This window comes from Saccopteryx leptura, chromosome 3 (assembly GCF_036850995.1).
Source record: "Saccopteryx leptura isolate mSacLep1 chromosome 3, mSacLep1_pri_phased_curated, whole genome shotgun sequence".
In the NCBI taxonomy this organism is placed as follows: Eukaryota; Metazoa; Chordata; class Mammalia; order Chiroptera; family Emballonuridae; genus Saccopteryx; species Saccopteryx leptura.
Window position 1 is genome coordinate 91731276 of NC_089505.1, and position 13419 is coordinate 91744694.

At 52.7% G+C, this 13419-nt stretch overlaps 1 protein-coding gene across 1 annotated transcript in view; it reads left to right on the forward strand.

The window, feature by feature from the left end:
• TNFRSF8 (TNF receptor superfamily member 8) overlaps window positions 1-12705 on the forward strand; it is a 63074-nt gene extending 50369 nt beyond the window's left edge. Inside the window, exons 11-13 of the mRNA XM_066375098.1 lie at window positions 1952-1977; window positions 4734-4938; window positions 8234-12705. Of these exons, the coding sequence (XP_066231195.1) occupies window positions 1952-1977; window positions 4734-4938; window positions 8234-8478 (476 nt within the window). The 3' untranslated portion in view covers window positions 8479-12705. The remainder of the gene's footprint in view (window positions 1-1951; window positions 1978-4733; window positions 4939-8233) is intronic.
• The last annotated feature ends 714 nt before the right edge of the window (window positions 12706-13419 follow it).

Genomic DNA, 13419 nt, shown 5'->3' on the forward strand with positions numbered 1-13419 from the left:
GATTGGGGGTGATAAGTTTAGGGTTGGAGACCAAACAGGTCCAATATGTCACATCTCATCAAGGGGACACGCTCTCAGCATGACTGGTCATTAGGCACCTTCCCTTGCAAGAGCTCATCTGACCTTCATAAAAAGTAAATAAATAAAAGGCCTCCAAAGTTGGCAGGACCCATGGCATTTTCCAGGCAGAGACGAAGGCAGGCAGAGGTGACGGAACGTGCCAGGGTTTCCCTGCCAGGAAGGCGTTCTCTCGGGGCTCGGTCGGCGTCTGGCTTGCTAGCAGCTCCCCGGTTATTGTAAATACCACCACTGGGGCGCACAGCCCTGCTGTTTTCTTTCGGGTTATTTCCTGAGGGTGTGTCACTGAAGACAGATTACTGGGGCAGAGAGGGTGAGATTTTCCTTGCCAGACTCGAGAAAGACGGAACCAGTTCACAGGGCCTGAGCAACTGTGTTCCTGTGCGCGCACCCTTGTCCTTCCCGAGACTGAGTTTTACCATTTTTATTTGTTTTGTCTTGTTACTTTGCACCCCACCCCCACCCCTGTGACTTGGCTCCAAATCCCACTTGGCTGTTTGTAAGACTCAAAATCACTCTGAAAGGACAAGGATTCAGCTTCACTGACATCATTTCAAAGAATGTGCCACAGGCCAGAGAGTATTTCTCAAAGTGGTGGGAGTTGGGAATGAGCCCCCCCCCCAGGTGACCACTCTGCTGGGAACAGCAGTTATCAGATTAAGTAAATGCTACACATGTGTTAAATCCAGAATCGAGAATTGGGTCATTTTACACGTCTGCTTATTTTCATCCTTGTTCTGGTCTATTTCCCCCTTAGACACTTTCTACCTGGTGATGGGCATTTAAAAGGGACTCGTAAGAGTGTTTCCTGAACTGGCCTGTGCCCACACAGCTCGGTCTGCCTAATTTACTTGTGTTATGGTGGTTGGTCGGCCGCCCGTGAGTTCTCAGCTAGGATCAGGGGCTGGTGATTCCCCAGAGCTGCTGAGATCAGGGAGAGTGTTCTGGAGGTGACGGAGCTGGCACACTGGCACCCCCTGGCTGATGTCTCTGGTCAGATACTCCCACCAAACAGCAGCCTGTTCTGCGTCCCCGCACGCGACCTGTGGGACAACCGGAAATGGCGGTGTTTCCGTGAAGCCTGGAGTTGATTTGCTGTAGGACAGACCAGATGCCTGGGCCCTGGGCCACGGTTACATGTCCACTTACACTTGGCCATGACCTACTCAGTACGAGGAGAAAACTGGAGTGGAGGGTGGGGTTTGGGAGGAGAGGATGAAGGTCGTGCCCTGAGAATCATTGCCTCAGCACCTCCCGAGCCCACCTAAGGGGCAAGGTGGCAGGGAGGGGGAAGACTGGTGAGCAGATGTCTTTCTCCAAGGTGGTCGCATGGGCTTTTTAAAGCACAGTTCAGAGACAACTGAGCTCAGAAAGGGGCCTGAGCCAGAAGGGCTCCGGGGTCACCTGGCTTCAGGCTCGTCTGGCATAGGACTCATTAAACTTCCTCAGGGCCTGTCATCCACTGTCTGTCGCCCTGTGTTGAGGTCCTCTGTGTATTTTGCACAGTGGTCTGGGGAGCTCTGAGCTCTCCTGACCCTGGGTGCTGCAAGGTGGCGGCAGTGCCATGGACCAATTTCTGAGTTGGCAGAAGCCTCCTCGGCTCCAGCTGGGGCGTGTGCCTCTCCCGAACCTTTCCCTGTGTGTGTGGGAGGGGTGGGGGTGGGTTGGGGAGGGGTCCAGTGTGCTGACTGGCTTAGTGGCTGGAGGAGAGCACAGACCCTGAAATCCACCCACTGTGTCCAGACCGAGGGCCCGAGCATCAGCTACCCCTGGGGAACAAAGTGGGAGGCATTTGCCCACATGTGGGGTGGTGGGGCAGGACCCGGACACCAGACCCTCCTTGGTGAAGTTGCCACTTTTGTTCTCTTTGCAGATTCCAGGCCCCAGAGGAACCAGACAGTAAGTAACATCCCCGTCCCCCCAGTCCCTAAATCTGACTCCTCAGCAGATCGGGTGCTGAGAGCTGCCTGGTCCCCTGCGCGTCGTGCGGGGTCTGCCCCACGCAGGGAGCTCTGTGCAGAGGGGGGCCCCAGCCAGGCCCTGGCCAAGGATGCAGTCCCACCCCCACAACAGGCTCCGGCTCCTGGCTCAGCCCGCTGGGGACTTCCAGAAAGGCAGGCCAGACCAAGGATTGGGCTTTGGCCACTTTGAGTGCCAGGTGTGGTCAGGTCACGAGAAAGCCTGTGTTTACTTCTCCTTTTCTTGTCACTCTTCCATGAGTCTTATTCTCACAGCTGGGTGACAGATCAGTAGCAAGGATTTATAAAACTTAGCTGCTATCATGTACTGAGCATTTGCCACAAGCGAGGCACCCAGCTCTGTGCTCTCTTGACGTTATCTCATGTAGTCCTTGCAACATGCAGAGGTCGGTTCTGCTGTCCAATTTTTATAAAAGAGGAAACGGAGGCCCAGACCAGAAAGGTGGCTCCGCAGCTGGAGAGCAGATCTGCTAGGATGGGAGCCCAGGTTTGTGACTACAATGCCAGTACTCTGAGCGCCGACCCTGAGCTGCCCCCTAGTAAGACCAGCCTCATCTGCCTCTTGTGGAGTGCTCGCTGTGCGCAGGTGCTGGGCTAGGGTCTTTGCAGATGTTACCGCTGATCCTAGGACCAGCCAGGACGGCCTCCTATGCCACTGGGCTTGTCCTTGCGCCCGCTCTGTGCCCAGCCTCCCAGGGGCGCAGGGGTGGCATGAGCTGTGGAGCTGGGCAGTGCCCTCTGGAGCTGCGGGAGGGGCAGGGCCAGGCCTTCGGCATGGCTGGGTCTCAAGCATGTGTGGTTCACCTGTTTTTGTTTTTCACTTATCAAATCTTCCGTTACTTTCTTTTAAACTCATTCACACATAGAAGATTTGTCATCTCCATGGAATAATAACTAACACGGCTTTTATGGTTTCACATGGGCACATAGGCACTCCCCGCCCTTTTCAGAATCCACGGGTTATTGAACTTTGTAAGCTGTCAGTGAAACGTTAAAACATGACAACAATGTTTTGTTGCACTGATTTTATAAACTTTTACAGTGCAGTATTTGCTATTTTTCAGAGACAAACCCAAGGTTAATTTCTCGGGGTTCTTGCTGCCTGCTTTAGCAGCATTTGATGGAGAATCTTTTGTATATACTTTATTTTAGTTATTTTTTTAAGCTTTGCTTTTTTAGATTTTATTTCTTCATTTTTAGAGAGAGAGGGAAAGGGGGCAGGAGCAGGAAGCATCAACTCCCATATGTGCCTTGACCAGGCAAACCTGGGGTTTCGAACCTGAGTCCTCAACATCCCAGACCAGTGCTCTATCCACTGTGCCACTATCTGGTCAGGCTCTTTTGTATACATTTGTAATAGATAAAAATAAAGCAGATTGCAAATTCTTTTTTTTTTTTTTTAATGCTTAAACCATGTACCAAGTTTTTGGTCCAAATCATTTAGAGTAAGGTAAACTTAAATTGCAAAAATTGCATTTTATTAACCAATATATGTGTATTTCTCTAAGCATAGCTGTGTTGAAATAAAGTTTCAGATATATGTGCTGCCAAAGCGAGCACAAAATAAAGTTTTAAAAAGCAAAAAACCCCACAAAAACAAAAACATTTATACATGGAGAGAGGTCTCTGTCCTTTAATTTTTAAACATAATAGATCTACAATACGAGTCTAATTTCAAATTGTAGGAGATCACCAGAGGCGGATTAAGGTCAGTTGAGGACCCAGTCGCAGAAAAAAATATTGGACCCCTTATATTAGAAAAAAGTGTAAAGTTGGGGTTTTGCGGGGCCCTTCAGAAGTCAGGGCCTAGGGTGCGTGCCTGGTGCGCCCACTGTTAAATCCGCCTCTGGAGATCACATTCAAATATGCTTGGGTCAGACAAGTTGGTGTTTTAACAACACTGAGAAATTTCATGGAAAAGGTATTCAACAGTTCGTAAGATAATCAAATATCTTTTGACTATGTGGGCCAATGCATTAATAGTAAATTGTTTAAAAATTCCATCTTTTGGACTTGAAATTGTTATAAAAAGTGTATTCAGAATCATGTAGCTGTACTTTCTAAATTACTCAAACTTGTTCCATCTTCTATGTACTTACCTATCAACATAAAAAACTAAACCAACACTCTACTGAAGGCATAGCTATTTTTAGAATACTTTAGGGTAATTATAACAGACTACTGTCCCAGGAGGTCAGGGTTGGGCAGTTGGGGTGGCTTGAAGTTAACACTTACAGACTGGCCCTTACATACATGGATTCTGGAGCCAGATGCCAGGGTTCGAGTACTGGCCCAGATACTTACTGACCCTGAGCAAGTCACTTGACTCCTCTGTGCCTCAGTTCCCTGATCTGTAAAATGGAGAGGCTGCTAATATTAGTCCCCTCACGGGGGGGGCTGTGAGGGTTAACATGTGTGAGAGGTACACACATCCGATGTTGGCAACGATCCTTATTATTCAGTACAAGTTAAAACCAGCGCCACCTGTCCCGGAACTTTGGCCACAGGTGGGCCAGGCCATCGAGGCTGAGTGCCCGGGGGAATGTGTGGCGGCTCTAGAGCCGAGTAGGCACCTGGCTGGGGCCCACAGAGTTGAGGCCCCGGGGCCCCGCAATGCAGAAACCGCAGGGAGGTCGGGGCACCCTGCATCAGCACCTGCCTCCTCTGTGCCCACAGGAGCTGAAGAGCTTCTTGGTGGCAGGGCCCGGCACAGAAGAGCTGGGGTTAATGAGCCCCCCGGCCGTGGAAACCAGCCCCAACCTGGGGCCGACCTGCCTGGAGAACCTGCCGCTTCTGGGTGCCAGTCCAGAAGGCAGCCCCTCACCTCCCAGGGACCTTCCCGAGCCCCGGGTGACAGCGGAGCATACCAACAACAGGATCGGTGAGTCGGCATGTTTGGGGTTCCCAGTGCACTCAGGGTCAACCGGGCAATGGGCAGATGGGTGCTGGGCCCAGGGCCCCAGGCCCCCACCTGGAACCAGAGACCCTGTGTCCCAAAGGCCCAGCGAGGAAGAGGCTGGATTCTTGCACCAGCCCTCGTTAGCAGGAGATGTGTTTTGTGAGAGTGTTCAACTGTACTTAGGTGTGCCGCGCAGCTCATGAAATGGCCATTGCAGTCATCGTGACTGCCTAGGGCCAGCATGAGGATTCCTGAAATAACCACGTTACGTTGTCTCTGTGTGGTGGGCTGCCGTGGAAGGAAGGGGTGCGCCCCTGCCTGCTCCTATGAAAGAGAAAAGTGATCTGCTATCCCCACCCCCCAACAAAGAGCCCCTGAGAGGAGACAGGGGGAAGACACACAGTGACATAAGAGCTGCCGCATGTCTGATGCATTCCGGGCACCGTGCAGACGTCACCTCTCATTGTCACACAACCTTGTGAGGATGGTGTCTTCCCCTTTTCGCAACTGGGGAAACTGTGGGTGGGGGGTGGATGAAATGATTTTCCCCGGCACACGGCTACTCAATGGCAGGCCTGGGACTTGTCTGCAGGGCTCTGAAAGCCCTAGTTTGTCTGCACTGCCATCGGGCCCTGCGGGCACCGAGGCCAGCACTTCAGCTGTCCTCCAGCTCGGGCATGCCTTCTGCTTTGGCCTTGCCCAGGTCTCATGCCTCCTCTGTGCCTTCCCTCCACCCTGGTACCACCAGAGCATTTCTCCAGATTATACCTACCCTAACTCCAGGGGTCCCCGTTACCTTCAGGATGAATTCCAAGATTCTTATTCCAGCATTCAAGGCTGGTCACAAGCTGCCTTCTCCCCACCAGACCCACCTGCCTCCTGACCCCACATGTCCTCCCACTCAGTGGCAGTTTCCTAAGTTGACCGAGCCCCCCTCTCACTTCTGAGCTTCTCTGTGGCAGCTGCTTCCTCCCTGGGACAGCCAGTTCCACTCCCTTGAATCTAGTTATTTCCTGATGTTCCTTGGACCCTGCTTATTTGCCCCTTCCTCCAGGAAGTCTTCCTTGTACTTTCCACTCTCCTGTCTAGACTAGATGCACCTCTGCTTTGCTCCCCCAGACTCCAGACCTCCCCACCCAGTGTCCTCAGCACTGAGCAGTGTGACTGTCATTGGGGCTCTCTGCCCCGTCACTTGTCTGTGAGCCCCTTGGGGCAGGGCCTCAGTGGTCTCCATTGCTGTCTTCTCTGAGGGCTAACATCACTCAGATAATACGGCAGAGCATTTGTGATCATTGCACACATGTCTGTGGAGGCGCTGCTGGGTAGAACTCTTGGGGCAGAGGCTTTGGTACCAAACTGAAACTTTAGGAATTGCAGCCTTTGGCAAGTTTTAATAGAACTTATTTTGGGAAATACCGCCAAAGGCATCTCCTTCAAATTTCCTAAGAAACCCTAATTTGGACTTTTCAGCTCATGCTGAATCCAGTGCCCAGAATTTCGGGGTGGGGTTCCAGGGCTGTTGGAGAGGGTGGTGGAGGCAGGTACCAGACTCCCAGGACAGCTGGGGTATGCGTCTAGGATGTGGGCAGCCTGCCCAGAGCCAAGCTGGCCTGCAGGCCTTGCTGCTGAGTGGGGGTGGGGAGGGAAGGCCTTGGAGGGTCTCTCAGGACACCCAAGAGACAGCGAGCCCCTTGTCCTGCTGACACCACGCCAGAGGAGCACCTGCCTTGTTCACTTCCCAAGGGGGATGAAACTCCGGCCTGAACTCTTGGTCACCCCCCCCCCCCCCCCCCCGCTGGCACCAGGCAGGGTCTTGATGAAGATGTGTGTGACTGGAGCCTGAGGCCCTGTTCTCTCTTTTGAGGTGTAGGGGGGGTCCAGCCCGCAGCTTGTCTCTCTCTGAGCCTTCTCTTTAGTTCCTGCTGCTATTTCGGACACTTCTCTTTCCTGGGAGTGTTAAAACCAAAACAGAAGAGCTGGCATTATGCAATGGGCTTCAGGGTCCAGGGCCCCCAGAATGTTTTGGGGTTCCTGATTTGGAGGGGTGTAACTGGTTACCCAGAGGGGCAGGGATCCCAAGCTCCCAGCCCCACCCCAGCTCTCAAGTTTCCTCCTGAGAGTCCCGGGGCTGAGCAGCTGGGAGCCGGGAGCCGGGAGCCTGCCCTGAGCGGGAGGCCATCGGAAGCTGGGCTGCTGCCGCCCAAAGTCAGCTGACCTGGTCAAGGGCCAGGCTCCCCACTTCCCAGCTTTTTAGGCAGCTTGCTTAGCTCCCCTGAGCCTCCGAAGCCCCCAAAGCAGACCAGCAGGCAGTGTAGAGGGCCCGGGGAATCACACCTCTAATGGGCTGGGTTGGTTGTCATCCAAGTGGCATACAGAAGCCAAGCTACTGTGTGCCAGGCAGGCACAGCCATGATGAGGGCCTCAGGCGGTAGATGGGCAATAAGCAATGAACGCCAAAATATATCGCCCTGCCCAGAGCTGTCTGCATCGCAGGCTGCTGGTGTGGTTTACAGGGCCGAGCTTTCTGCAGGATGTGACCAGCTGCCTGTGCCTGCCCAGACTGCAGAGGTTCCTGGGATGGGGACTTCCACTGCTAAAACCAGGAGCATCCCTGGCAAACCGGGACAAGTTGGTCACCCCAGGTTTATTGCCTTAGGCAGGTGGGAAGGAGTGGAGAGGGCAGGGGGGCCCGAGTTCCTTTTAGGATTTCTGCTAACTACCTGGTGACCTTGGGCAAGTCATTTACCTTCTCTGGGTTCCAGGTTCTTTCTCTGTAACAGGAGATAATAATACATCATTTACCTGGCAGAAGGGATGTGAGGATTCAGGAGCAAAAGTGTGGAAAGTATCCTGACTAGTGTCCAGGACAGGCTAATGTCTATCTGAGTTCCCTGGTGCTATTATTATTTTTAACTTTATTTTTCAATTGCAGATAACATTCGAAGGTGCTGTTGTTATTGATTTTACTTGCTTCCTCCCCAGAACTTGCTTTATCTTCCAATCCCATTCTCTCCTTCCCTACTCCCTCCCCTTGGAAGTGCCAAAAAAAATCATAAGCATCTTCTCTAAGTAGCAAGTGGGCCGTTTTGTAACTCCTCTGCATACAGTTCCTAGCTGTAAGGTTGGCAGGGCTTACTGTGCATCAGAGAGGTTGTGTCATCTGCCTGAGGCCACACAGCAGGAGCGGCAGAACGGAGACTTGGATCCTCCTTTACCTCCTTGCCTCCATCCTCTGGGGCTCTGGTCTCCTAACTTCACTCATGCTTTTCCTTTGCAGAGAAAATTTATATCATGAAAGCTGACACAGTGATTGTGGGGACCGTGAAGACTGAGGTGCCTGAGGGCCGGGGCGTGGTGGAGCCGGCAGGGCCTGAGCTGGAGGAGGACCTGGAAGTGGACCATGCCCCCCACTACCCGGAGCAGGAGACAGAACCACCTCTGGACAGCTGCAGGGACGTCATGTTCTCAGTGGAGGAAGAAGGGAAGGAGGACTCCTTGCCCACGACCGCCTCTGGAAAATGAGGCCTGGCCGGGGCTGGGGCCGATAGGGCGGCCGGGGTGGCACAGGTGGCCCAAGCTGCTGTCAGAGGCCCATCTGGCCTGCACTGAGTTCCAGCCTGTCAGTGCAGGAGGGGTTCTGGTGGTCTCTACCTCATCTCCATCCAGCTGCCCCCAGACCCCAACTCTAGGGGAGAGGATTGTGCAGTAGAGACAACCACGGGGCTGGATCTGAGTGGCGCTGTTTGCTGCAGCAACAGACAGACAGACAGACAGAAACAGACAGCAGGGACTGATATCCTGCAGTCTGCTACTACTGAGAAGAGGCCCCAGAGTCCTGGGCATCAGACAGTCCACTGGGCTGGAGCCTACTGGCAGAGGCCGTGAAGCCCAACCCCATGCCTTCTCCCTTCGCCCCGGGCCTCGGGAGTGATACCCACTGGGCCTTGCTACCATGCCAACAATCCCCAGTTACTGTAAACATGGCCTCCATGGGACCGAGCCAGCGCCTGTGGTTTCTCTTCAGTCAAGGGGGAAATAGAAGGACAGGCGCTGTTGGCTGGCCTGTCTTGGCCACAGCCGCCGTGCTGTGCCCTATGCCCTGTGCCTGGTGAGTGCCCACCCTGGGCTCCAACCCTCCTTGGGTTGAGTGGGACCCTCCTTCCCTGTTCTGTATTCCCCGCAGTGGGCCCATAGCCTAGGATCAACTCGCTCATCTCAGAATGTCCCTACCAGTCCCCTGAGCGGGAGGCATCATGGGACCCAGATATCTGCAGACTCTCAGCAGCTGTGGTGCTCGTCCTGGTCAGGGACCCTGCCCACCCGGCTGCCACCTGGAGAAGGGCCTGCTCTGCTTGACTCGGGCCTTTTCGCACAGTGGTGGAACTGTGAGCCCTCCGGGTCCTTGCCTGCTGGGTGGGCACTGCCCGCCCCATCCTGGGAAATGAGATGGATCTTCCCCAGGTCTGCCACTCACACACGGATCCCAGTGGCACCAGGTCCTGCCGTCTTGGTGCACACGGTTGTGCCATAGCCATGTCTAGGATGTGAATGTCAAAGGCGACATCCGGCCTTTTCTGGACTGTCGCGAAAACAAGGAGCCCCGCTAGTTCAACGTGGACTTGAGGATTTTTGCATCTCACACTAAGGAAGGATTTGTCTGCTGGCCTGCTCTCCCCAGGCCTTTCATGTAAACTGACAGGAGGCCGAGGAGAGGGACTGTGTGGGCTGACTCGTCTGCGGCAGCCTGGGTCTCGGGTCGCCTGGAGACTCCTGGGATTACCCACTGGAAGCCAAGCCCAGAAGCCGCTGTTTACGCACCAGCCTGCTCCTGTCGGGAGGAAGTGGAGCCGGGTCAGGAATCACAGGGTAGTTTCTGAAATGGCTCCGATATCTTGGGGAAAGTTGGAGAGGCTGGGACACTGTGAGAAGCAGTTACACCAGAGCCTGAAGTTTACGTGGGATGGATGACATTTGCCAACATGCCCGTGTGGGCAGCTCTGTGCCCCCGTGAGTGCACTCTGCGGAACTCCAGGGCACCACATGCCCAGCGGGCAGGGGCCAAGGATATTGGCATTACCCAAGAGCCCTTCGCAGAACTTATGATCCTTAAAAAATTCTAAAGTTTCTAGCCCTGGATAGATAGCATTGTCCCAAAGCACAGAGGATGCCAGTTTGATCCCCGGTCAGGGCACACGGGAACAATTTCCTGTCTCTCTCCTTTCCATTTTCACTAAAATCAGTAAATAAAAAAATGTTAAAGTTTATTTTATTATTATTATTATAATTTTATTTATTGATTTTAGCCAGACAGAAGGGTGGAAGGACACCAATCTGTTCCTGTATGTGCCCTGACCGGGGCTCAAACCGGCAACCTCTGCACTTTGCGCTGGTGCTCTAACCAACAGATCTATCCAGCCAGGGCAATAAATAAAAATTTAAAAAACCCCACAATTCTTAAGTTTCTCAAAAATCATCGTAAGGGAACTCTCATTGAGACTGAGGGTCTTTGGGAACCTCTGAGGACAGGGGATCCCTCTTTATCCTCCGCCCCAGCCTCTGGGCACAGATAGAGGACTGAGGGGTAAATGTGAGCCTAGGTCTTCACGCTGGAGCTGGGAGGGGCTGAGCCTGCCTTCCTGGTCACAGGTCAGGGGCAGTTTGGAGCCTGATCCCCACCGCAGGCAGCCAGCCTGGCCCCCCTGTGTCGGGGGGGAGAAGGAGACCTGGGGCTGTGGTCAGACCTTGCTCAGCCCCCGCCCCAGGCCTGCAGTTGAACCAGCCAAAGCCTGCCTTGTGGTCGTGGTTGGTGGAAGAGCCAGGGCGAGTCCCCCTGCCCTACCAGTGGTGAGGGGCCCTTCTTTACCTCTGGCTGTTCTGATGTTCAAATGGGCAGGTGGACCAGGGCCCTGATTTCAGGGTAGCAGTTCCCAGTGTGTTTGAACCTTCTCGCACCCTTCTTCCTGAGTAGTTGCAGTCAAGGAGTGACAGAGTGGTAAGTGTCCTGCTATTCCATTCAAAGAAAACCTACTGTTTCCCAAGGCAGTCTTGTAGGTTCAGAAACTACCCTGGGTTCTTAGCATCTCTGAGGCCAGAGCCTGTCCCTAAAATGGAGCAAGAGACTGAATCTCCATAGTATCTCTCTCCTCCCACCTTCCCAGGACATTGGCTTGGCCATCTCGGTCCAACAGCCACCAGGAACTGCTTTGTTGGGCTGAACAGAAATGATGACTGTGCAGAGTTTCTTTTCTTTTTAAATTTTTTTCTTCTTTTTCCAAGTGAGAGGAGGGGAGATAGACTCCCACATGCCCCCCAACTGGGATCCACCCATCAAACCCTGTCAGGAGCCAATGCTCTTATCTGGGGCCATGCTCACAACTGACCTTTTTTCTAGCGCCTGAGATGGAGGCTCCAGGGAGCCATCCTCAGTGCCCTGGGCCAATGCGCTCAAACCAATGGAGCCATGGCTGCAGGAGGCGGAGGGAGAGAGAGCAAGAGAAGGGGGAGGGGTGGAGAAGCAGATGGTCATTTTACCTGTGTGCCCTGACCGGTAATCAAACCCAAGATATCTATATGCCAGTCCAACGCTCTACCATTGAGCCAACCGTCCAGGGCCTCAGAGAGTTTCTTGGGTGTCTTCTGTGGAGGAAAGAGGGGCCATGTTCTAAACCTGATAGGCTCAGGTGAAGCCTGCATGGTGGTCTTACAAACTCAGAGGCCTAAAGTAACCACATAGGATGGTCTGAAATCAAAACTTTCTAACTAAAAGCAGGTCATGGTGTGTGGTCCTGTCTGTTAGGTTCTGGTCCAGGGCCCCTTATCAAAACCTCAATTAGCCAGGAAAAACTTTAAGTGGTTTGGCTCCAGGGTAGTTCCCGTAACTCTCCTCCCATCACTTATCTAAACATTCTGTTGCTTAGTGGTCAGCCATCATGGCTCCCTCTCAAGGCTGACCTTCTGGCCAGCCTTGCTCACTGGCCTTCAGGAGGCTTGAACCCCTAGAGCTGCTGCCACTTAGGGTCTCAGCCCATCTGTTAGCAGATGCAAAAATAAATTTCTTATAAACCTCATCAAGTATTACGCACCTCCCCTCTTCCCCTTTGGTGACCTAACAGTGTCCTACGGCACTATTTTTCCCTAGCAAAGGTCAGTTGTCTTTTGTTTGTTTTAAGCAAGAGACAGATAAGAAAGGGAGAGAGATGAGAAGCATCAACTCATAGTTGCAGCACCTTAGTAGTTCATTGATTGCTCTTATATGTGCCTTGATGGGAGGTGGGGGGTGATGGGAGGTGGGTGAGGCCCCCAACCAAGCCAGTGACTCCTTGCTCAAGCCAGTGACCTTGGGCTCAAACCAGCGACCATGGGTTCATGTCTGTGATCCCACACTCAAGCCAGCGACCTCAGGTCCTCAGTGCCCCAGGTCCACGCTCTATCCACTGCATCACCACCTAGTCAGTCTTAGCTAAGCCTGTCTATGGTCTTTTTTGCAAATAAGATAACATACTCAATAACATACCTCTGGAATATCAAAGCACATACTAATCTTGTTGTTGTTATCATATTGTTAACTGTTAACTCTCCCATGTTCACCTACGTAAAAGATGTATGTTTCCATCCCTTTTACTTGTTATCCAATCCCACAGGTTTTCCCACTTTGCTCTCTCTCTCTCCTCTCTAATCCGCCACCGGTGGAGTTCAGGTCGCCCCCTGACGGCTTCCCCTTTGATTCTGATGTATAAAATAAATGGTAAAACGGCCATTTTCCAGAGCACTTTCTCAATTTGTTGAGATTTCGCTTCCTGGCAATTGTTAGTTTGACTCAAATAAACATAAAAATTCTTAGAGGTTTAGGCTTTGTTACATCGACACCTTAGATGCCACCTGCCATATGACTTGTGCTTGCTGGATGGCAGCTTCTTGTTGGAATCCATGGGAGTCTGAAAGACCAGAGTAACAGGCTTTATTGAAAGGAAGAAAGGAACCCTGCCGGGCACTTCTCCTAGGGGAGAAGAGCACCGGTTACAGACTAGGGGCGAGTTATATAGTGTTTGGGAGAGCCTGAGGGGATACTGAGGCAAAAGTCCTGGTATGTCCGGAATGCTCCTCCTTGGGGGGCTTCGAGCATGTGGGTGTTGAATCAAAAGTCCTGGTGTGCCCAGAGCCCCTCCTTGGGGCGGCTTGTCAGCTTTTTTTTTTATTTATTTATTCATTTTTAGAGAAGAGAGAGAGACAGAGAGAGAGAGAGAAGGGGAGAGGAGCTGGAAGCATCAACTCCCATATGTGCCTTGACCAGGCAAGCCCAGGGTTTCGAACCGGCGACCTCAGCATTTCCAGGTCGACGCTTTATCCACTGCGCCACCACAGGTCAGGCCGGCTTGTCAGCTTTTGGAATTCCTCTGTCTCAGGGTCAATAGTCCAGTAAGGGTGAGGTCTGACAGATAAGCAGAACATCAAGAGGGCAGTTTG